At 39.2% G+C, this 25,365-nt stretch overlaps 2 protein-coding genes across 5 annotated transcripts in view; one reads left to right on the top strand and one right to left on the bottom strand.

The window, feature by feature from the left end:
* The window catches only part of LOC109030914 (diuretic hormone receptor), a 413,955-nt gene that overhangs the window by 121,507 nt on the left and 267,083 nt on the right, over window positions 1-25,365 (top strand). The window lies entirely within an intron of this gene.
* LOC109030865 (uncharacterized) overlaps window positions 1-25,365 on the bottom strand; it is a 136,335-nt gene that overhangs the window by 53,227 nt on the left and 57,743 nt on the right. For both annotated transcript variants that reach the window (XM_072300814.1, XM_072300813.1), the window contains exon 3: window positions 21,558-21,617. In XM_072300814.1, coding sequence (XP_072156915.1) covers window positions 21,558-21,617 — 60 coding nt within the window. The remainder of the gene's footprint in view (window positions 1-21,557; window positions 21,618-25,365) is intronic.

Below are 25,365 nucleotides of genomic sequence, written 5' to 3'. Positions count from 1 at the left end.
TTGATGGCTCATTCGGCGTTCTCACTTAGCGAGGCAGCGGGCTAATTGTTGAAAATAGACGGAGCGTTGACGACGGCGCAGAGATACAACTATTCGTACTTGATGGATGTCCGTGTCGCATCTGCAAAATTGAAGGCGCTCTGCAGGCTAATTGTTGAAATTTATAGGCGGAGCGTTGACGACGGCGCAGAGATACAACTATTCGTACTTGATGGATGTACGTGTCGCATCTGCAAAATTGAAGGTGCTCTGCGGGCTGATTGTTAAAATTAATAGACAAAGAAGACAAAAGGAGTAAGTAGCGATCCTATCGGTTGAAATGGGTCACTCTTATAGTCTAAGAGAGAAAATGATGGACGAACTAAAGGGTCATTTCTACTAAAGCCTCATTTAACACGAGAACTTTCGATTGTAAGAAACACTCGGGCGCATTTATTTACCACCATGGCACAACGATGGGCGCGAATGAGAAACAAGGTTCTGTGTTAAATTTGAACCAAGGGTTTGATATTATATCGAATGACGTAGCCACTAAATCAGTCTATTGCAACCGTCCGGTTCACCAGTAGTGATACCTCCATATTCCTTTTGCCTTTGTTTATCTATCGCTTTGGCTATCAATTCCAACGATCAGCCCATAGAGTGGCTGGTCCATTCTCTCGAGTGGACGCATTTCTGCCAAACGAAACTATGTACATTAAGACATGAGCCCTGAGACCCATAAGAATATATGCATAGCAGGGCTCACGTCATGCACATAGTTCCGTTTGGCAGAAATACTTCCGACTATGCTGTCGTGCTAAGGAAAAACGCCGTATGAACCTTCAGGCATTGCCAAATTTCCTTTCATAGAACAAGAATCCCCTGGTGAACTTCTGAATATTTTTCTTCCAATTTTTCAGAAAATTTTGTTCGTGATTTCACCTAAAGTTCCTGAAAATTTCAAGGAAAAATATTCATAACTTTCCTCAAAAATAAACATTTTAACGAAGGAAATTTGGCAACTCTCGAATGTTCATACGGCGTTCTTTCTTAGCACGGCAGTATAGTGCCCCATTCTTTGAATCCGAAAGCTATAACAAAACTTTCCAGTTCCTATAACCGAGGTTTCCCTCTCAGTGTGCGTCGATGAAAGTTACGACGTGATTCCTGCGTGGGCACCACGCCGAAAGGGAAAGTTCGCCCCCCCTCCATTCCGCCCCCGGCGAGACGGAACGGGAGAAAGGGGGAGGTCGGGACGGCCACCTGTTAAGAGAATTGAAAAAGGAGCGGGCAGATGATGACGGGAATCCGAGTTGGCGGTGAATCAATACAACTGAGCACTGAGCACCGAGCAGTGAGTCGAGTATCGGCTCGGATGTGTCGGACGTAACGTCGCTCCTTTGACGTAAGGGCGTATCTCATTTCCCACGTGAGCCCTGTCTCCCATATAACTCCATGCAATCCAGAGCTCATGCGGAAATCGAGATACGCCCTTACGTCAGAGGAGCGACGGTAAGACAAAGGGCGCTAAGACTCCCGGATGAAGTTTAAATTGCTTCGGTGCATTGTGTCCCCGTCGCCGGCTTTGATTATTTTGGACGTATCTCTGCCAAACGGAACTGGGTGCATTATGACGTGAGCCCTGTTTTGCATATATTCCTGTGGGTCTCAGAGCTTATGTGTTAATGCACATAGTTCTGTTTGACAGAAGTGCGTCTATTTTAAAAACTTCCTTATCGAAGAGCCCGGCCACTGCCACCCCTGAATCGGGGTCAATACGAGAGCTGCCGTGCTATGGAAAAACGCCGTATGAACCTTCAGGCGTCGCCTTATCTCCTTTAATAAAATACGAATATTCAGAAAAACTTATGTGTATTTTTTTTTTCAATTTTACAAAAAAATTCAGTAGCAACTCAATCTCCAGTATACAAAAATGTCCAAGAAAAATTGTCGTAAATGTTAGGAAAAATAAATGTTTCATCGGGGGAAATTTGGCAACACCCGGTTGTTCATACGGCGTTTTTCCTTAGCACGGCAGAATATGAGTGCTGCCGAGCTAGGGGAAAACGCCGTAAGGACCTTGAAACGTCGCCAAATCTCCTTTAATAAAATATGAATCTTCAGAGAAACTTGTGGTTAATTTTTTTTTCTTTTTTTTTCAATTTTTCAGAGAATTTCATCAGCAACTCAATCTACAGTATACGATAATTTCCGAGAAAAATATTCGTAAATTTTCTGAAAAATTAATGTTTCATCGGGGGAAATTTGGCAACATCCTGTTGTTCATACGGCGTTTTTCCTTAGCACGGCAGGATATGAGTGATGCCATGCTGAGCGTAAACGCCATGTGAACCGTCAGACGATGCCATATTTCCCTCTATATAAACCGAATTTACTAGAAAAATAGAGTAAATTTTTCCTGAAATTTTTCAGACAATTTTCATAGCAATTGGCCACTAATTGTATACGTATTTATGCTAAAAGGAACTATGTTACACGCAAACCCTATGCACATAGTTCCTTTTAGCAGAAATACGTCCAATTCATGGACATTCTTGGCCATTTTGCTTTGATATTGGAATCTGAAGATCGGCAGCAGCATCCTCTAATGTTTGTGTTAAAAGGTTAGCTGCCCTTTTGGGCCCGATGAGTCCCATATTTTGACTTTCCGTACTCCCCTCATGTAGGTGCCCTATCGCACCCCACAGAAACCGTGAAGGCTTAAAATTTAATTTTTGCTTGGTTACGCCGCCGCAACGCCTTTACATGATAACCCCTGCTTCATTCGAAGCTAAATGAATGAAACCGAAATCCAGTGACCTAATCCCCCGGAAAATGAGGCCTTGTTTTGTTTGTGCGTGCGGAGATCTGCAGCGCCGCGGGAAAAGACCGTCACAATGAATGCCTCGCCGGCAGGCAACGATGGCTCGGTTTTAATAAATACGACAGATGTGTTCTGTGGTCATTTCATCTTCATTTCGGTGAAAATCCAGCTCGCCTCATCTCTGAATTTCCACGGACCGGAGCAAGAGGTGGAAGTGTGTTTCCTCCGTCAAACTACGGCGCACTAATACTAATACACGACGCATATTCTCGCTCTAGATTATCTGTCCGAGAACATCCGGGCACTTTGAAAGCTAATATTTTCGAGAATACAAAACAAAAAAGTTTTAGAGTATCTCCATTGGTTTTGTCGTGAAATTTCCTTTCTGAAACACCCCTTGAAATTGAATCTGTGACGAATTAAACATCAAAATTTAAAACTTTTGCCAAAAATTTCATGTCCGACCTCTTTATAAAAGCTAATATTTTCGCAAAATACAAAACAAAAAGTTTTAGAGTATCTCCATTGGTTTTGTCGTGAAATTTCCTTTCTGAAACACCCCTTGAAATTGAATCTGTGACGAATTAAACATTAAAATCTAAAACTTTTGCCAACAATTTCATGTCCGATCTTTTCCAAGGCTTGTGTACAAAGTCTATTTGAAACAAAATTTCAGCAAAAAAGAAGGAGGTAAAGACAGTTAATCAAAGACAGGGTTTTCCAAGGCTGCTCTCTAATCTTTGAATGCAGAGGACCCCATAAAAATAAAATTATCTTTCGTTTATTCCGTTTGGAGACAATTTGATAGCATTTCCTTCATTCTTTACGTCGGAGAGAACTCATAACTTACGAAAACGAGCCTAGAGAGTAATTTCGTTACGAAGGGAAAGAGATGAAATAAGTATGAACCGGAATATATGTAATTTGAGTCATACATTATCTTGAAGACGTCATTTCTGATTAAATACATACATGCATAAGCACATTTCATTTTTCGAGATTCTTGGGCTCTTAAAAGTTATTGTTTGTACTTCTGAATTTTTTTTTTTATAATTTTGCTGAGCCTGCACGATCCTTGAATAAATAAGTAAAATATCTCTATATGCCGTACTCTGCAATGAAATAATTCATCAGACAATGCAAACTATCAGACATAATTGGACGCATTTCTATCAAACGGAACTATGTGCATTAAGACATGAGCCCTGAGATCCATAAGAATACATACATAAAAGGGCTCACGTTATAATGCACATAGTTCCGTTTGACAGAAATACGTCTAATTAAGCCAACTATCAGGCATAATTTTTAAAATGAAGAGATAACCCAAACAATAAAAGAACAACTTAATTTGGGGAAAAGGCTGCAAATAAAGAAAAAGGAATAAACAAAACCCGGAATCTAACTACCCAAAACCCCAACGCCCCAACGCCCCACTAACCCAAACGCCTAAACTGTGGTTAATTTTTTCTGAAACTTTCTCTTTTTCTGTCTTGAACAACACTGTTCTGCAAATGATCCTTACAAAGTGTAATGTGCCATAAAAAAACACGGTTAAAAATAGAAATTGGAACTGAGAATCTTTTAAGATATTCTGAAAAATAAATCAAAGGAAGAGACTTTCGAGACCATGTATTAGAATTTCATCTGGTGGATAAGAAAAAATAAACTTTAAGATAAACCTAATATCAGATCTTCTTTTCCTCATCTCTGTCAAATAAATACGAGACGACGTAAGTTATATGAAAGAAAGACGAAAATGAATCCTGCAAACTTTTCGCGATGAGCCGACCCTCTTTTCAAATTATTTTCCTGCCAGCTCATGTAGACACGAAATAAAAGATGATAAAATTCCTGCCCGGTACAAAGTATCAAGAATTTTCCCCCGGCTTTCTTAATAAAATTACGTTTTTAACTTTTAATCTCACGAACTCGGTTGGTTTACTTCTACCAACTTTGAGTCACCTACTCTCTATAAAATCCAATTTATCACGTGTTATGGAATAGTTTAGGTTAAATGATGTCACGTCTATGTATCGCTGCTGAAAGGCATATTTCTCGATTTTTTTGAGACGGTTGATAAAGTTCGTTTTTTTCTTTTTTTTTTTGAGGTATAATTCAAGTTGGTATCACCTATACAAGGGGCTCAAAACTGAATGTTAAAAACTAAAACTCCGATTTTTTACCTCACTTGCATTCAAATTTCCCTCTAAAATATTGTTCCTTGGTGCACTGAAATATCTTATTTGCTGGCCTGTTACATAGTTTTCCATGAATTTTTACTTCTTACACGAAATATTCATTTGAAAAATGTATTTTTACCAACTAACAACGGGGAATTGTAAAAATGCTAAATTTGGACTGCGTACCTATCTATTAATTGCAGAATTTGTTGAGGCTTTTATATTTTTATCAATCACGAATTCGTATTATTCCAACGGGAAATGTGGACAATGGGATATTTTTCAATGCCTTCCATGCACTGAAATAGAGGGGATGGTTCTGACAAAGAGATGGCTTTGCGCTTCAGCCTCGATATAGGCCACGCGTCTCGACGCAATTTCAACACATCACACGTATCCAAGAACGTTGCCGTTTTCGCTGCATGGACCGCTGAATCACCTTTCAAGTAGAGAAGCAGACCAGATTTCTTCTCTTAAATGGACGTATTTATGCTAAAGGGAACTACAGACAAAGGTGAAATGCGCTCTAGAAAGCTGGATAAAAAACAATGCGAAAGTGAGCGTGATTCCTTTTGGGGAAATTATAAAGCGGGATTTTACATTAGATTAAACGGAACTAAGCGCCACCTGTATGCTATCTCATGAACCGCGGGCATGTGAAAAGATCGTTAAACTTTAAGGGGTGCTTTTTGAAGAAAATTTCACGGAGAAACCAATGGAACCACCTATAGAACCTCACAATTTTGTATAAACCGAGTTATCAGCGTTTAAAGTTTCAAAATGTTGTCCGACCTCTCCTATTGACTCTATATATCCACGTCACATGACATCAAGTCATGCTTTATTTTTCAACGAAAGACTGTTCAAAGTCAATTCTTGATAACTCCCGCAATTTTTCATCTTTATGCGAAGAGGACTCTGAAAATTTCAAGGAATGATATTTGATTAGCACTAGGCACTGATGGTAAATACCAGTAGGTAATTCAAATGTGACCTCCCCCTTGGGCCCTTTCATCCGCCTGAGGTTTTCGTAACCAGTCTCTATATGTTTAATTGGACTGCGTTTTGCAATTTGGAACTATAAATTCTGGCGCATCCAAAAAAACACATATGTGCATAGGGAAACTAATGACACATACGTTGTTTTTAAACCGGGCCAGAATTTATAGTTCCTAATTGCAAAACGCAGTCCAATTATTATTGTCTGTATCAAATTCTAACTCGTCTTTTGTTTGATTACCTTTATATATAACCTTGAAATATTACTATGTCTTTCTGTTTGTTTGAAGTCACAAATAAAAAATAAAAAATTGGTTTAGTCTCCTTCAAAAAAATAAAATATAAGCGGAGATTATCAAACACCGCAAACGAGAACCGTGGTCTGGTAGTTTCACCGTCGATATACGGCATTCTTCCCGAGCACGGCAATGCCTTAGATTATCCGGAATATTGTTGCAGATCATCCGAGAATCCTCCCGAGGATTATCCGAGGATATTTATAATCATCGTTGATATTTCAGCCCCGCCGGAGGAGGGCGCCGAGCTGTATCCGAAGCCAATTCGAGAGATACTCTCCGAGCACGTCCAATCCGATTGACAGAGAGAATCTCACGCCTCCCCGGCGGAGGCCCGCAGGTAGCCGATAAAAAGTTGAAAAATCAAAAAGCAATATGATCAGAATTCATTAGAGCAGAATGAGATTTCACCGACTGACTCGGCCTTTCCTATCCTATTCCCCACCCCTTCGACTCGGCGTTGTTTTCAATCCCGATGAGAGAGGACGCACCCAATAAACTTTCCCCCGCCCCCCACCCCCCCTCGATTTTCGCGGAGCTCCACGCGCCGTGCCCAGGAAAAACACAGTATGAACATTCGGAAGTTGCCAGATTTCCCCTCGTAAAATTCTTATTTCGGAAGAAAGTTATGGATATTTTTTCTTGGAATTTTCAGATATTTTAGATTGAGGTGCGAACAATGTTGTCCGGAAAATTGGAAGGGAAATATTCGCAACTTTCCCGGTGAATTTGTACTTTATCAGAGGGAATTTGGCAACGCCTGAAGGATACTACGGCGCTTTTCCTCGGCTCAGCACGGCAGAAAGATCAAATTAAAACTTTCACGGCGGGTATCCCTTGTAGCGTCCAAGTTTTCCCGGAAAACACGAAGCGATCTGGAAGTTGGCGGATAAGGAATTAAATGAAAGAGTGAGGAATTGTTTCCCTCCTTAAGTCAGTGCGCCTATGCGTAATGTTCCCTGAGGCGAAAAACGCGCAACCCGAGTTAGTAACACGTTTCAGATAGGTGGTTTTTGCACGGTGAGGTAGTTCTTTACGGGCATGTCATGTCTCCTCGAGTCCTACTCTCTCCGCGGGAATAATAGCATTAATTTCAACTTTCCGGGCCTTTCAGAGGTGCGAGGTTTACTTTGAGCCCAGTTTGATTGCTCCGACTCAAAGGGATCGAAACGCGCGAAGTCCTGTCTATTTCATGGGCTACGGGAGACATTCCTATCAACGGACGCCAGGGCTCATCAGGTTTGGGACTTGGGTTCTTTTACGCATACTGATTTTTCGAGGTAGAGGTGGCGCCCGTGGAAGCAAATTTGCAGACTCTCGATTTTCCGAGAACCCGATCGCGATGGAACAGCGAATATGATTTGGAGCAGAAACGTACTAAGTCGGGTTTTGAGGGAAATGAGTTGGGTTTAATTTTGAATCTGTCTAATCGTGAATTTTTTCCCGTCAAAAATTCGAAGTCAAGAGAAAATATTTTAAATGTGAAAATAGTTGTTAAAAATTGTTCTTGGTACTGAATCTTACGGAAAAATAAAATTTCTAGCCTCTTCTTCGCGGTTCAACCTTGATGTGATATGGTGCGTTTCTGCAAAAAAATCGGTCCATTTTTAATCCTGCGTAGTCTCGCTGATGGGTGAAGAGTAATTCGGGCCGGCAATCCTGAATTTTTGGTGCGAATCGACGGGTGGGCTTGGTCAAGCGTGAAGAGAACGCAAAACATTCTGAGGAAGTTTTATTCGCAGAGGTGACTTTTAGATTGAGGCAATGACACAAAAATTAGTAAGAGTGATTTGGCCTTCGTTTCTAGTAAGGCTCTTCCAAAAATCGGATAATTCCAAGGAAAAATCTAAGGTGGGGGAAAAGAGCCATGCACAAAGTGGCCCATTTTTGGGCCCCCGAAATTGGGGTCGAAGTGAGGTTTTTTTTCATCCTTAGGGTGACCCTTTACACATACTAAAATTTCAGATTGAGTATACGCACCGTTTTCGAGTTATGGGGGGGCAAAGTCCCCGATTTTCACCCATTTTTGCAGGCGTTTTAATGTCGAACTCTGGCTGTTAGGAAGTACCAGATCTAGATATTGAAGCGCGGTTCCCGCCCAACACGGAAATATTTTAAAAATATTGCTGAAATATTGTCAAAAACATTTTAACAATATTTTAACAATATCGAAATAATATTGCTGCAATAGTTTGTTGTCCGCCCCCCTGACAATATTGCAGCAATATTGTCAAGGTAATATTGATAATATATTTTAAAAATATTTACTTGCGATGAGGTTATCATATTCCATATCCGTGTGCGCGCACTCTAGGAGACGTCTTTGGTACTAATTTTCTTTCTAATGTACACATGCGTCCAGGTTGTGGATCGTAGAGTTGTTACTGACCTTAAAATCCGCGCCGTCCTAGTCGGGATTAGAACCCACGCCTCGGGTGGAGTTGATATCCGAAGTCCAGTACTTTACCACCAGACCAGCCAGGCTTGATGTAGAAGGGCCCGTAAATTCAATCTCTTAACTATCGCAGGCCTCTGAGTCCGTAATATGTTTGTTTATTGACGGATTCTTATAATATTTTACCAGAATTTATTATTTATTATTTATTTATTATTTTTTATTTCATCCTGTAATTTGTGTTTCAAATTCTTTATTAATTGTACTCAACATATTCCTATTCATGTATTACAAATTTTCGTTTTTTTTAACTCTCTCTCATTTTTTTCTTTACCAAATTACTGTTTTTTATAATTGCGTCTTTTTCCAGTTTTAATTATTTGAGCTTTTTCCTAGTTTGAATTTATGTCGATGTATTTATGTTATGTTATTTATTTTTTTCCCTTCTTTTTGTCTTTTCTTCCCCCCCCCCCTTTCTTTTTTCTAGCGATTGATTTTAGTAAGTTCCGCAAAATAATTGGTAAACAGAGCAAAACCATACGCTAATTTGGCAAACATTTTGAAAATCTAGCAAAAATTTTAGCCATAATAGCATAAACTAGTAATGTTAATTTCGCAAAAGTATAGTGCCATTTTCGCACAATAAAATTACCACTTTTGCAAATTGTTTTGTCGTTCTCGCCACGAGGGTGGGCATTTTAGCAAAAAAAGCAAATTGCAGAAATCGCAAACCATTTTTTGCCATTTTAGCAATTAATTTTTAAATATTACAAAAATATTTATAAAATATTTTTAACATAATATTAAACAAATATTTTTAAACTAATATTTCTAAAATAATTTTAAAATATTTTGTAAATATATTTTACAAACTGTTTTAAAAGTAATTACATAAATATATTTTGTAAATATATTTAAAACATTTTTATAAATATATTGTTACAATATTGTCATGAAATATTTTAGCAATATTGTCAACATATTTCTGCAGTGTATTTAAGGAAATATTTACATGACAATATTGTTTCAATATTGACAATATTGCTGCAATATTGCTGCAATATTTCGTGTTGGGCGGGTTTGCGGTGATTTGTTCAGCTATTCCTGTAGTATTTTTCCACATCTTTCACAAAGCCCCAAATGGTTTTTCGGGGGCGGGGAGGGGGGCTTTATTCATACTATCATGACCGTTAGCGCATCTTACTGACTTTACTTTGTTCTCTTCGCTCCACGCCGCGGTCACGATGGTATTTTCTGTTGGGGATTTTTCTTCTTCTTCACATGTTACCAATTTTCATGTCCTCCCCCTCTTTTCCCCTTTTTTCCCCCTCCCCCGCAATCCAAACACTTCCTCTCAAGTGCTTTTTCCTGTGAGGCAGATGACGGGGTCATATGTGGGGGATTATTTTTCTTTCTTCACGATTGATAAACTTTGACCCAACTTACTTCGCCCTTACAGGGCCCTCCTTACCCCTGTATTATCCCCCCCCCCCTGCCCGGCTCCACTTCACTTGAAGTATTTTGCTTCCTCCGCAGCAGAAATGACAAAGTTTCTGGCAAATAATGTTTTACTTATGTTTAGGTACTGAAATACTGAATACAGGGGAGCCACCTCCTACTCTTCTCCATTATTCCCCCTCTTCTTCCTCTTCCCCTTCCCCTCTTGTTTGTCCCTCTTTTGCCTCGTTCTCTTTACTTTTCACTTTTCTTCTACTTTTTACTACTTTTTTGTAGGAGTAATATGGTCACGCGAAGAGAAAGTGGAAGAGAATGTACCTAGGAAAGAATAAGTCAAACATAGCAGTGGAAAGAGAAACGTGAAAAATATGAATAAGAAACAATTCTTCACAGGAAAAATCGTCATTTCTGCTGCGGAGGGAGCAAAATACTTCAAGTAAAGTGGAGCCGGGCAGGGGGGGGGGGGTAATACAGGGGTAAGGAGGGCCCTGTAAGGGCGAAGTAAGTTGGGTCAAAGTTTATCAATCGTGAAGAAAGAAAAATAATCCCCCACATATGACCCCGTCATCTGCCTCACAGGAAAAAGCACTTGAGAGGAAGTGTTTGGATTGCGGGGGAGGGGGAAAAAAGGGGAAAAGAGGGGGAGGACATGAAAATTGGTAACATGTGAAGAAGAAGAAAAATCCCCAACAGAAAATACCATCGTGACCGCGGCGTGGAGCGAAGAGAACAAAGTAAAGTCAGTAAGATGCGCTAACGGTCATGATAGTATGAATAAAGCCCCCCTCCCCGCCCCCGAAAAACCATTTGGGGCTTTGTGAAAGATGTGGAAAAATACTACAGGAATAGCTGAACAAATCACCGCAAACCGCGCTTCAATATCTAGATCTGGTACTTCCTAACAGCCAGAGTTCGACATTAAAACGCCTGCAAAAATGGGTGAAAATCGGGGACTTTGCCCCCCCATAACTCGAAAACGGTGCGTATACTCAATCTGAAATTTTAGTATGTGTAAAGGGTCACCCTAAGGATGAAAAAAAACCTCACTTCGACCCCAATTTCGGGGGCCCAAAAATGGGCCGTTTTTGGCCCTTTTTGTGCATGGCTCTTTATATAAAAAAATGAATAAAACTTTTTTAAAGAAAAAGACATTATCTTGGACGCAAAGAGGACGTGGCCTATCGCGGAACTGAGCCCTTAGTCTAATCAAACAAACTTACAAATAAATTGTTAATTGATAGTTTGTGGTTAAAAAAGTCAAATTTTGATAAAATAATTCGGTAATTTTTTCAATCGGAGTCATTCTAATGTTTCAAAAATGGCTTCTTTTACCTTCCTCAATTGTTGTTTTGCCACCAACTTAACACTTTAAAATATAGACTATTGTGCCGCACCATACTAAGAGAGACGATAGTGTTGTGAAATGAAACGTATTCAAATAAGAATGTTGAATATAGAGAAATGTCGGAGTTTAATTACCCAGGTTGTTGGAAAATTTTAAAGTCAACCATCCTCGACCGCTGGGGGTTTATTGTGCCGTACTACTAAGAGAGACGATAATGTTGTGAAATGAAGCGTATTCAAATAAGAATGTTGAGCATAGAGAAATGTCGGAGTTTAATTACCCAGGATGTTGGAAAATTTTAAAGTCAACCGTCCTCGACCGCTGGGGGTTAATTTATCTCTCGTTGGAATCATATCGACCCCTTCCTGGGTAATTAACTGATGACTGCACTTGACTGGTCGGAATTAATCAATTTCTAAGTTAATATCCAACTCCCTATGTAGTCCTCAAAATTAATATTATCTCAGTCCATAGGTAATATATAAGTGTAGGGATAATATTTTCTCCATGTTCAGTGACCAAAAATAATAGAAATCTATTTGATTCTATAGCGTAGCAAATCTATGAATTTTAATTACTCCTTACGTTGAGAAAAATCGACTTCTTCATCGCAACAGAATCGTTTCCCCAGTCGTTTTTCTTGGCGCTTCGGAGTCGTGACTATAAGTAGAGACTTACCGTATAAAAAACTTAGCTATGCCAACGGGAGGATTCAACAATTTAGCAACATTAGCCTGGCTCTCTTCCGCATTTAAGCCTGGGTTGAATAATCGATTATTGTCAGAGCACCTGGTTCCCCTGAGAATCGATACAATTCCACAAGGTTAAATGGAGGAAAAATAATTTTGCCGATTTGCTGCATCCGCCAATGGCTGTGCCGAAAAAAAATCCAGCAACTCAGCAACACTGTCTCTCTTCCCTTTATAGATGGAAATGTATGGATCGTTTTCGATACATCAAATAGGTGAGATTGTATCAATATTGGTTGGTTCAACATGTAAACATAGCCTCAAAAGTCAATCGATTAATCTGGGGAAACGGGGTTTTCTGATAAATTTTTTATTTTTATGCGTATCAACTGGCATCGCAAGGTGAAATAGTTAGGAATTTTCTCATTTCCAGCTTTTCCGACTGAAATCCTGAAATTTTTGTTCGAGGTTATGTTCTATTGTTTTGAACCAAACGATACATCGAACCACTATCGAAAACGATTTATTGATTTTTGTCGGAACACCTAGGCCCTCTAAGAATCGATACAATTCCAAGGGGTTAAAAGGAGCAAAAACAATGGTGCAAATTTTCTGCATCCGCCAATGGCTGTGCCAATATAGGTTCTAAGAATACTGCTTTATTGAACACCTTACAAGCTCACTGAAAAGGTCTTAAATTTTCCTTCAAGAACTCCTCGGAAGTCCAACGGGAGTCCTTGGGCGACTTCTCATATTGGATCCGCAACGATGAGCTGAGGAACGATTTCGCGAGCTCGCGAAATTTCAGGGTCGCGATGTTCTCCGAATTGTTCCGGATGATGGAGTGGAACGCAGTGCACAATTTCCGGTGCTCACGGATAGAGTATCCATCTCTCTCCATGACCCCTCGTACACACATGTAGACAAAGCACAAATGGAGCGAAAATAAAGCCATGGCTCATCCGGCGTCTTCTGCGCGACGGAGAGCGAAGGAGCGAAGCCATTCCTTTCGCCACTGCGAGCGAAATGGCTCGAAATTAATATCGCCGCGGTCTCGAGGAAAGAACGCAGCGCCGGGGAGCAGTTAGGAAAACAATCTGGTTTTTCATGCGCCCACCCCTTCCGAGCCGCGGAGGGTGGCTTTCGCTTTGCGGCTTTTGCCGGAGAAATATGCTCGCCATAAACATTATTGTTTGGCAAACATTCAATATCCGATTCCCCTGTTGAACTCGTCGCATGCCAGCGCCGCGAACCGGCTCTCGGATCTACTAAGTGGACGGGTTTTCTTCGCGTTTCGTCGTCGCGTTCGCAGTCTGGCTCCGAGGCGGGACAAATCGAGAACCACCCCGGCTTTAAATGATTTGAGCGATTTTCCCGAGTTGGCACTCGTAAATTCCTTCCGTTTAGATACAGGATGTCCCAGGATTAAGTACGAATATTGAAGGAGTCAATTCTTGGTGTCATAAGAAGACGTTTTTGTAGTATAACTTTTTTTCCAAAAACGCTTTCCCTGGGGGCCCCACTATCCCCCTGTTATCGGCTCCTATTATCTCCATTAGTCCCAATTATCTCGAAAACGATGAGTTATAGCGAAAACACAGCGAAGACATTTTGGAAATATTTGTCAACGCTGAATCTAGTGTTGACGTTAAAAATCAATTCTTGTCGCTAGAAACATTATTTTTTACCACTTTTAGGTCCGGTATACCCCTAAACCCCCCTTCAAAATAAGTTTTCCCTTTTTTGGAGGTCAGCGATGAAAAGAACGCTAATAATTACCCTCAGACACCAATTTTCATTAATATTGGTTCATAAACATTGTAACGGTGTTAAAAAGATGATTTGTTTTCTCCAACTTTGGGGGGCCGTGGCCCCCAGGGAAAGCATTTTTAGAAGAAAAGTTATAATACAGAAACCTCTTCTTTTGACCGAGAGAATCGGCTCCTTCAATATTCGTACTTAATCCTGGGCACCCTGTATATTTTATCGTGGTAGCGAAGAAAAGCAATATAACGCCTTGATGAGATACAACTATTCGTACTCCAGGGATGCCCGTGTCGCATACGGATGAAGATGAAGGCGCTTTGGTTTCTCCCTATGGTAATATTTCTATTGTATTATCGGAAAGAGCGATAAGAACACAAATGAAGAGAAAATCACGGTGAGGAAACGTGATATTTATTTTCTCACTTTGTTTTGTGATCCATTTGCCATTTCCCGGACAAAACAACGTAACCACTCTAATTGTGTAATTGCAATAGTGGCAAACCTCCGAACTTCATTTTTGCTTCATCAAATTACTTCCCTTAGATTCTTAATGCGGAGTCCGCAAAATATATTGTCTCTGTTTCATCGGTTGCTCTTTGATTGTGAATTAGTGGCACAAAAGACGACTTCCCAGAAGCATGTTTCAACTGTTGCTTCAAACCGAATACGTCTGTTTTGATTAGAAAGCATGTACTGTGATGTTTAATTTGTTTAGTGCAATTTGCGCGGTGGTTTATTCGGGGCATTTTTCCTGCCAGAAATTGTTACGGTTGGTGGTGAATAATCATCGTCAGATTATTCGAACAACAGCAAACTAACAGACCGATGTTCATTCGCCCACAACCAGAGATGCAAAATTTCACGAGACTTTGTAGCATTTGTCATAAACGTTCGTGAAGTTTCATGACACATTTTTCAAATTTTCCGAAAATTTCATGAAATTCCGTGTAATGAATTTTATGAAACGTTTTCGTAAAATTTCATAAAGTGGAACTCTAGCAGTGGTGGGCGAATAAAAAAATTTCTCTTAGTTTGCTGTTCCCTCGATTAACCTATAGATGATCAATTGCTATACTGTCACACATTTACAACGTGAAATTTCGTAAAACGTTTTAAAACCTCTGCAATGAACTCAGTAAACCGCGTGAAACGCATAGAAAGAGTAAAGTTTTAATATTGAAAAAACATGTCTAAGTTTCTTCTCGAATTTTGCAGGGATGATTCGAATCACCCAATTCGGGATTTGCTATGTCGAACCCTTGATACATCGTTGAGATTTAAATGAAAATGAAATCTCACTTTTCAGTAAAATGAAATTTCATTTTTCATCTCTGACCACAACTGGGAGCAGGAGCTGTCGGCGCACAGTGGATCTAGTCAATAGGAGAGGTCGGACAAAATTTGGAAACTGTAAACGCTTATAACTACGTTTTTACAAAACTTTAAGGTTCTGGAAGTGGTTCCAATGGTTTCCTCGTTAAATTTTCTAGGATACGCGCCCCTTGAAATTTAAAATGTGACAAAGTAAACATCAAACTTTGCAGATTTAGTAAAAAATTTCATGTCCGACCTCTCTGATAGAGAATTTGCAAACAAAAAGAGGGTTATTCAAAATCGGCGATTTTACCCAACGCTTGGATTTTGCCCGGAGTTGGATACGTTGTTCCCTATCACAAGACACGCCTTTTTCCGGCATTGGCAAGTTCACCCGAAATTTTTCCCGCGCGCTACAGCGTTGCCAAGTTGAAAACAGGCAAATTCCGTAAGTGGCATTAAAATTGAGCTATGAAGTTGCGGTTTTAACGAAAATTCTCTAAAAATTACGCACTTTTAGGATATGACCATGTTTTTAATGTCGCATTAATTTTAACATGCATTATTGCCAAATTTTCGATTTTTAAATTCGACAAATGCTACATATTCGCAAATACCCAAAAAATCTATCTTCAAATTTGAATAAAAAGTTGTTTAATCGATAGTTCGTTCGATTCCGCATCCATCGATATATTATAGCTCGCTGGGAAACTTTTGGTTCGCGAGATATCATCATTTTTGTGAACAGCTTTATGGAGCGACGACGCTTTTTGAGTCCGGGCGGATAGAAATTTTAGCCTCCAAAAACACCGGGTAGCATTAATTCCATGGTTTCCTATGTAATTTTTGGCGCTGAATCCGAATTTGACCATTTCATAAAAAAATTGTCACCAAGATGTTGCCAAATTTGGCAAAAATTGCTTAAAATCGGCCTTTTTGGCGGATTGTAGCCTGTGACTTGCCAGGAGTTGATCAGACGACAAAATTGGTTATTTCCACAGTTAAAACTCGTTAAACTATCTACAAGCTGAGTCAAATTCTTTCTGCTCACGGTAAAATTAAACGCGCGACAAGCAGCAAACTGAAAAAAAGACACCAAAATTGGCGCTTTTTGCGGTTTTTGTCGTAAGTTTCTTGTTTTCCGATTAAGAGAATGTTTCTTAGGAAAATCCTAATTACGCCGAGTGTAACGACAAACTATTGTATTGTTACATATATAGATAAAGAGCCGCTTTAACAGCGGTCTCTCGGGCCCCGCGACGCCTAACCGCCATTGTCCCTTGTCCACCCACAGGTCCTCAGTAATTTAGAGCGCCCTTGTTCCTTTTTAAGCCCCTTATTGTCCTTTCCTGGGCGTCTTCTTCAGTTTGGTGTCGTTACTTTTTTCTATTAAACTCCATTATCTCAGAATTATAAAATAAAATTGTATTCTAAATATAGGGTAATGAATAATAACGGTCAAATACCGCCAAAATTCAACGATTTGTACGTAATTTTGGCAATATTGCAATGCGTCTTGTCTTGTTTTAATGAAGTCTGTCTGAGGAGTACATTTTATTCATTAATTTTTAACAGAAAATTTTCCATTATTGTTTCAAAATGTGGTTTATTGACACGATTCGATAAAACTCACTATTTTATGAATTTTTCCTCTCTGAACTAAATACCCTAGTTATTAGTATATATCTAAGTTGAAAATTAAATTATTCTACAGAAGTGTATTATTTTGCAAGAGAGATACATTTATAAAATTTAAAAATAAGAGGTGAACAAAGAATATAGGACAATAATATCGAAAAAACCAGCGAAAATTAAAGTATTTTGTTTAAGCTTGGCAACATTGGAATATGTTCGATCTTATTTTATTGTTCAATTTTATTAAATTCTGCTCATGTTGTTCATTAGTATAGTCAAGAAACATTCTCTTAATCGGAAAACAAGAAACTTACGACAAAAACCGCAAAAAGCGCCAATTTTGGTGTCTTTTTTTCAGTTTGCTGCTTGTCGCGCGTTTAATTTTACCGTGAGCAGAAAGAATTTGACTCAGCTTGTAGATAGTTTAACGAGTTTTAACTGTGGAAATAACCAATTTTGTCGTCTGATCAACTCCTGGCAAGTCACAGGCTACAATCCGCCAAAAAGGCCGATTTTAAGCAATTTTTGCCAAATTTGGCAACATCTTGGTGACAATTTTTTTATGAAATGGTCAAATTCGGATTCAGCGCCAAAAATTACATAGGAAACCATGGAATTAATGCTACCCGGTGTTTTTGGAGGCTAAAATTTCTATCCGCCCGGACTCAAAAAGCGTCGTCGCTCCATAAAGCTGTTCACAAAAATGATGATATCTCGCGAACCAAAAGTTTCCCAGCGAGCTATAATATATCGATGGATGCGGAATCGAACGAACTATCGATTAAACAACTTTTTATTCAAATTTGAAGATAGCTTTTTTGGGTATTTGCGAATATGTAGCATTTGTCGAATTTAAAAATCGAAAATTTGGCAATAATGCATGTTAAAATTAATGCGACATTAAAAACATGGTCATATCCTAAAAGTGCGTAATTTTTAGAGAATTTTCGTTAAAACCGCAACTTCATAGCTCAATTTTGATGCCACTTACGGAATTTGCCTGTTTTCAACTTGGCAACGCTGTAGCGCGCGGGAAAAATTTCGGGTGAACTTGCCAATGCCGGAAAAAGGCGTGTCTTGTGATAGGGAACAACATATCCAACTCCGGGCAAAATCCAAGCGTTGGGTAAAATCGCCGATTTTGAATAACCCTCTTTTGTTGCTTTATCTGGTAAAGTTCAATGAGCTGCGTTTGCAGTATTTTCATAATTTTTTCTTAGGATTGGGAAATTGTTTAAAAATTTTTTTCTTACATGGGAAATTGGAGAAAAATTGATTTAAAAAAGAGAAAATGTGCCGCCATGTGACGTCAACGAGCGGCATTTCCCATTTAAACACATGTGCGACACGAGTATTTTAGCAGAATCGGTTATTTTGTCATATCTCCTCTAATAATTGCTCAATTCATGAATCAAGGGTATCTTCGTGTTCAGTTCACTCAGTAGATTCCACTTAAACACGAAACCAATCATATTTCAGACCCTTGCAAATTCTCCATTGACTCGATCCACTGAGCGGCGTGAGATTAGACAAGCGCGCGTGGAAGAGTGAGAGCATGCGGTAGTTTTACGAGCGGCCTTGTTTGTATTTCAAATCAAAGTGCTTATTTATGACACGTATGTGGCAATTGCGTACTTGGGATGCTTCCATTTCCGAGGAAAGACGGGAGATTAATATAGTTGCGTTTTAGGAGCGCGCCGCGTACCTCACTTCTTCCTCTCGGCCCTCAGTGGATCCGCGATGAATGGGAAGTAGCCAAGAAGAAAAAGTTTTAGGATCCTACGCAAAATCGCTCCTTAAACAGCTCCTTTCCTTGCAAGGACTTATTTGGTTTAAATTGTGATGGAGGACGAGTTTAGGAAGCCCGTTAGCATACATTTTTACCAACTAATTACCAATACCAATACCAACCCAACCAACCAACCACCCCAAATACCAAATACCAATACCAAAACCAACCTACCACCAAACCCCAATACCAAATACCAATTTAGCAGTATAATATTTTGAAAATGGATCCCTGCATGGGATTACAATAAATTTGCCAGTGCAAAAGGTTCAAAATATGGTTGAACAGATTCTATAATTTCAGCAAACTTTAAGCCTTAAAATTTACGAAACTCGATTATTCAATCATAATATACATAAATATTCTATCAAAGCAGAGCTCTCAAAATGGCGTCACGTGGGGTCACGTGACCCTCCATTGCCCTCAAAGATCGTCGGACCGATAATTTTTTAGGGTCACGTGACACCACAAGACACCACTTTGAGAGCTCAACTTTGGTCGTGTGACACGGGCTTTATGAGTTATACTGATTGAGGTTGGCAAAAATTGTCCTTTGTACTATGTTGTATTAAGGATATCCCAGAACCTCCCAAAATCACATTGTAAACCATATTGATGGCTAAGGTGCGGAATCGAGTATCTCCGTTTACGACTTGGCAGACTTCCTATCATACTTTATTTTCTCTTCAGAGAATTAGAATCATCGTATTATCTAACGTTCTATACCCTGTAAATTTAATGCAATTCGTTTCGTTTCAGTTTTAAACCATGTAAATAGATACAAGGAAATACTTGTAGTAGTTACGTTACATTTAAATAAAATTCCTTAAAAAAACAACAATAAAAAAACAAAAAAAAACTAAACAACCTAATTTCTTGAAAACTTCCGTGATTTTTTCCCTCTAATAATAGATTATTCTGTATAAATTTCAACCTATAAACTATAAATAAGCTTGTTCCTCTTCGAAAAAAATAAGGTAGGAGCGGAAATTATGAAAAACCGCAATGGAAATCCGTGGTTTTGATTTTTAGGGGCACTTTCGCACCGATATGGAGCCTCCTACGGGAAGGAGCTGTGAGAGCACATACAATCTTTCCAAAATGAGCCTAAAATGGACCAAGTTTAACAGAAAGGAATACCAAGCCACATCAGATATTGCCAAATTTAACCGGGCAATTAAATTTTTTGCGAGAGAATCTTTGTGCGGATTCCTTTAAAATTTTTAAGGAATTTGCTTCAAACTATGGAGAATTTTCCTTGAAATTTGCACAAAAATCCGCACAACCGTTTTCATGTAAAAAATTAACTTGCTCAATTATATTTGGCAATAACTGATGTGGCTTGGTTCCTTTCAGTTTAATACGGTCCAAATATTGGTTCTTGATTTTTGCAAAATGTGGTCCTGATTATTTCCAGTCATCATTCCCAAACGTCTCTTCTTTCGCCCAACCGAAAAAAATGAATTTCGTGATAGGTCACCTGCCCTTGAACTGTGGGCAGGTCTCGTCACGAGTGTCCAGTACGACGCCTCTGTGCCATCTATGTGCGGTTCCGTGAGCTTGGTCATAATAGCCATTTCTTGGTGTTTTAATGACTCCTCCAAATAGACGGGTTTTACGACGGACTCTCATCTCCACTGCCGAGACAGTAACGACCGCCGTACCGTGTGACGGTGCTCAGAGCATTGCCGTGCAAAGTATTGAAATACGACTTCGATATCTCGAATGGCTCAGAAAGTGGCGACAGGCGGTGCTAATTTAACATCGTTTGGTTTGCGTGTAGACTGGCGATCGGGAGTGTGTGTGTGTGTGTGGATGACCTTGATTGTAACGCGTGTCTGTTAAAATGTACGGAACTCGACTCTCGTAGAATTGAAATGGAAATTTTAAAAATCTTTCATGTCGTGGAATGTAGGGGTTCAGTTATTGTTCACTCCAATTTTAAAGGAATTTCAAAAATAAGCATCCGTTTTTTCATTTTTTTAGGGGGGGGGGGGGGTTGCTCCATTAATTGTAAGATAAAAAGTACAGGTTTATTGAAAAATGGCATTCTGTTAAGCACACTGCAACTTAGTAGTTTGACCCTTAGATGTCCAAGCCGGGTCAAATTGACCCGCCGAGACTTGTTAAACACACGAAGCCCGCAGGATGTATGAGGCCGGTACATATGAGCTTTAGATATATCGTAAAAAAGAATCAAACACCAAATCAAAAAAAGGAAAAATCGGGTGTCAGGAAACTTCCCTAACCCTAATCCCTACCGGATCAAATTGACCGGATTCTGTCTTCTAGGGAAGTTATGACGTCGGTACATACGATATTTAGATAAAGTACGAATACAGCCTTAAAAAAAGAATCAGACACAAAATTTTAAAAAAAGGAAAATTAAGTGTCAACGCAGCTTAAGATGAGAGATTCGCAATCGGGCTTCATTTTCTAACTTTTCTGCCGAATTCGAACGAAATATCATTCGCACCATAGAGCGAAGCATTGCCAGTTCATGCCTCGCGCCATCGCGCCTTCAATTTTGCAAACGCAACACGGACATCCATCAAGCACGAATAGTTGTATCTCTGCCCCGTCATCGACGCGCGTCCTTTCCCTTCCTCCATTTCCATGTTGTGTCGGCTCCATTTGTCTTTACAATGCTCATGGTTGAATTTAGGCACCACCTACTTGACAATGAAGATTTTATTCTTTTATTTTTTTGTTCATGATGATTTTGGTTCAACGCAACATTGTTATACGGACCAAAAATAAATAGTTACAGCAAAGTCACCATTGCAAATACGACTAGAAAAGTTGGTCGAGCGATCAATGTGAGTAAAACGATTCTTTTTCTCCGTGTTATTCAAATTTGACAAAACTATGTTAAACTTACGGATATTTTGTGGGCTTTGCCGGCTTAGAAATTCTGACTCCTGCGCGTTCTCTCGGAATTCTGCGAACAAAAAGTACATAAATCGCAAAAACAGCCAAGAAAATGAACTTTAAGATGGATGGAAAAACTGCAATCGCACCCGCATAATGTTGATGATAAATGTATATTAAACAGCAATTTATGCGAGCATATTTCCCTCTCCGAGAGCCAAGACTCGTTCGTCTCAATATCTTTTTAGAACGCATAAATATACACCCGCATAACGTCGTAAGTTCCAAACTGTAATATAAGTTCAGTCGTTACACTTTATTTCCATTTGAGCCAGTGTGGTTTTGTATTTCGTCTATCGCTTGGTAATAGCAAAATGCAATCATGTGAGATGGGGGTGATGAATATATACACCTCTTCTTAAACATAAATGTGAGAAGTATGAGGATCATATCTCCCTGAAAGTTATATTTTAATTCCGGGAGCTGCTAACTTCTGGAATCACTGCATTCATGCCTCTTGGTGAATTTTTGTACGTAAAGAATGCTGGATTTTAGCAACAACGGAAAATGATAATTGAAAATATTTATGCTGAAAGGAACTGTGCGCTTAGAATTTGTTGAACTTGCAGCTTCGGGTGACAGATGCTTCATTCCTCTGGAACAGTCTACGGCACAACGAGACAATATAAAACTGTGTATGAGAAAAGTCATCAGTTTGTTCATCAAATTAGTGACGATCTAGCTTCTGCCTCACCGCCAAAATCCCACGAGTGAACGTTCGTTTGAGCGCAAAGCTATGAGTTTAAATTCCTTTCCAAGGTACTTGACATTCAAATTATAATTATCGCCTCCATAAACACCTCTCTTGCCAGGTCTCTGAGGCAATTCATAAATTCATTCCGCCCGTCCAAATATTGTATACGTACATGCCTGTGGTTTAGCAATTCAGAACTGACGGAGTTGAAGAGTTTAGAGAATTACTATGAGTATGTAGTATTTTTTTGTCCATACAGTTGAAACATGGCAGTATGATGCACATGTGAATGATTTTTTCCAAAATTTTCAGATATTTTAGATTAGATTACGTAAAAAATTGTCTGAAAATTTTGAAAAAAAAGTATTCACAATTTTCCTACTAAATTCAGTTTTACTCGAAGGAAACTTGGCAACGTCTGAAGGCTCATGGGTTCTTTCTTAGCTTCTCCTAAAACTCAATTAAATTTCATTAAATCGATTTTAATTATAGAAAAAAACCCCAATTTTATCCAGAAGCTCCGAAAATCCAACCGGAAAAGGCTGCAAGAGCGACGAGGAAGGACCGAAACGCGTAAAAGGCAAAAACCACAGCCACGATACGCCGGAGGCGATGAATGAACAAATTTCACGCTCATGATCACATTATGCTGCCAGCCTGTAGCGTACCGCACCGTGGCTTAATCGATACGGCATAATTAATAACAGAGGATCCCTACATCCCCACTCAGGCGGCGAAACATGGCCATCATCCCTGCACAACTGTACGCAATTATACACATTTTACCCGCACTTGACGAGAATTTGTAATATAATTTTTGTCGTGGTCGGCAACACTGCGTGGTCACGCCCCATGTATACCCGGTTGCAGCACTGCCGTAGCTAGGCGCTTTTTACTCCGCGCCAAGATCCATGGAAATTGGCTTAATTTTGCCGCGGGAAAATGTCTCAACCGAAGTTTCGTTGCCTCCGTTAAATTTACTTGGTGCCGTGAGATTTTTGAAATATTCCAAGGATTATATCGAACTTTAGAGGTAATTTATCACTCTCCGTCGGAATTGCTGTTCTGATGGTGCACTATTTTTTAAAAGATAAATTTCTCCGGAACGATCGAAAATCCTGCGAGAACTTTGAAACGCATTCGGCGAACTTGAACGAGATAATGAAATTTTCATCGTTGCTGAAAGCGGATAAGAGTAAGAAAGAAAAAAGGATCAAATTCTAGGAAATTTCTCGAGAATACTTATCGTCACTTTCGCAGCTGGGACTTTTATAAAAGAAGATTTTGTATTTTTTTCCGTTTTATAATTTTCTAATACAAAGAATCACCATCATGATTTCATGTCAATTTGAGTTTCCGGGGCGATATATCGCAATTCTTTAGAAAATATGAAAGATAATTCTCGCTCGTTTTTCTGTGATAAAACGCTTTTTCAGCGAAAACTAATGGGAAATTAATCGAGAATAAGGTTAAAACTCCTTTCTATGGCCGCTAGAAAAATGCCCCAGATCTTTCCGAGTAAATATATTTCCCAGTAAAGGGTACAAAGAATAGCAGTGCCTCCCATTCAAATCTTTTTATATCATTTTACAAAGCTGGATTTGGAAAAAAAAAAAAAAAAAAAAAAAAAAAAAAAAAAAAAAAAATCCTCATTGAAACGCCTTGAATATTCTTCGAGTGGACTTGGAAAATTAATCAAACCAGGAATTACAGTATATATGAGCGCCACATCAAGAGATTTGAAGTCTCGAAGAAGGCCCAAAAATTTGGGCGGTCTGGAGAGGAGGCAGCGTAACAAGGCTCAGAATGAGATTGAAATCTCGCTCCGCCATAATGAGCCATTCAAATATATGAAATTGGCCTCGATTACGAGCACAGAATTCCTTTTCATACTCCAAGTTGCCCGTTCCAAGAGAATGCACTTCGTTGACCCAATATATAGCCCGAGCCTGATGCGAAGTGAAGTAAACACGACCCCTATCTCAACCCACTTTCGGCAAACCAGAAGTGGCAAATGAACCCTCTCTTTACCTTGAGTTGGTCAATTGCTTGGACTTTCTTTCAGTGAATCCTTTGTCTGCCCCAAGAGGAATTGAAAGTATTCCCTTGCTGCGGGAGAATATGGAGTGAGTATTCGCATGTTGCCAAATTGTCCAGAGTACATACACACATAATTAAAACATAATTTTAATTTAAACTTTAGAAAAGCCAAGAGCGATGATTTAGAGTGACACATTTGTTGCAAAAAATTATATGTAAACATTGCGAAACAACGCGGGGGCAAAATTTTGAATAAAATGTTCATTGAAGAAAAAGTAGCACCCGATGTTTGAATCTCGATATTCCTCAAGCAAAAGTAACACGCTCCAAATGGGGTCATCAATCGTTCCTCAACAATTGTAGTGCTGCACATGGAATTTTCGTTCCCCATTTTTTAATTAAAATTTGTTTTTATGTCTTAAGAAAAACAGAGCAACCTTAAACAAAGTTAAGTTAAGATTAAAAATCATCATTTGCGAGACAAATGTTACAAAAGCAGAACTCATGGAAGAGATGAATAACGCTGTAGAGCAGTACGGTAGCTGTTACCTCCTGTAACAGAAGGTAATATCTCTAGTCTATGTCAAGAATGAGGGCGCAATAATGATGTACGTAGTAGTCATATACTGAATACTCGCCACACAAATAAAGAGGAAGGTAGGTAAGCATCGTTACTAGTATTACAATATTTTCCCAGCCAACTGCTTTCCGTATTGAGCATATGCTTAAGTGTCACTATTTCAAATTTCAAGACCCTATCTTTATTTTTGAGCGAATTATAATAACGATTAAATGTAATTTTCTCGTTAAATCGCAATTTGCCTTCATACCTATCTTCCACCGACACACAGTGGATCGAGTCAATCAGAGAAGTCGGTCATGAAATTTATAACTAAAACTGCAAATTTTTACCTTGAATTCGTCACATTTCAAATAATAAGGGGTGTTTCTGAAAGAAAATTTCACGAGGAAACCAATGGAGCCACTTTTAAGACCTCAACGTTTCGTATGACTAGAGTTTTTA

Source organism: Bemisia tabaci, chromosome 5 (assembly GCF_918797505.1).
Source record: "Bemisia tabaci chromosome 5, PGI_BMITA_v3".
NCBI lineage: Eukaryota > Metazoa > Arthropoda > Insecta > Hemiptera > Aleyrodidae > Bemisia > Bemisia tabaci.
This window is presented reverse-complemented; position numbering and strand designations above follow the sequence as displayed.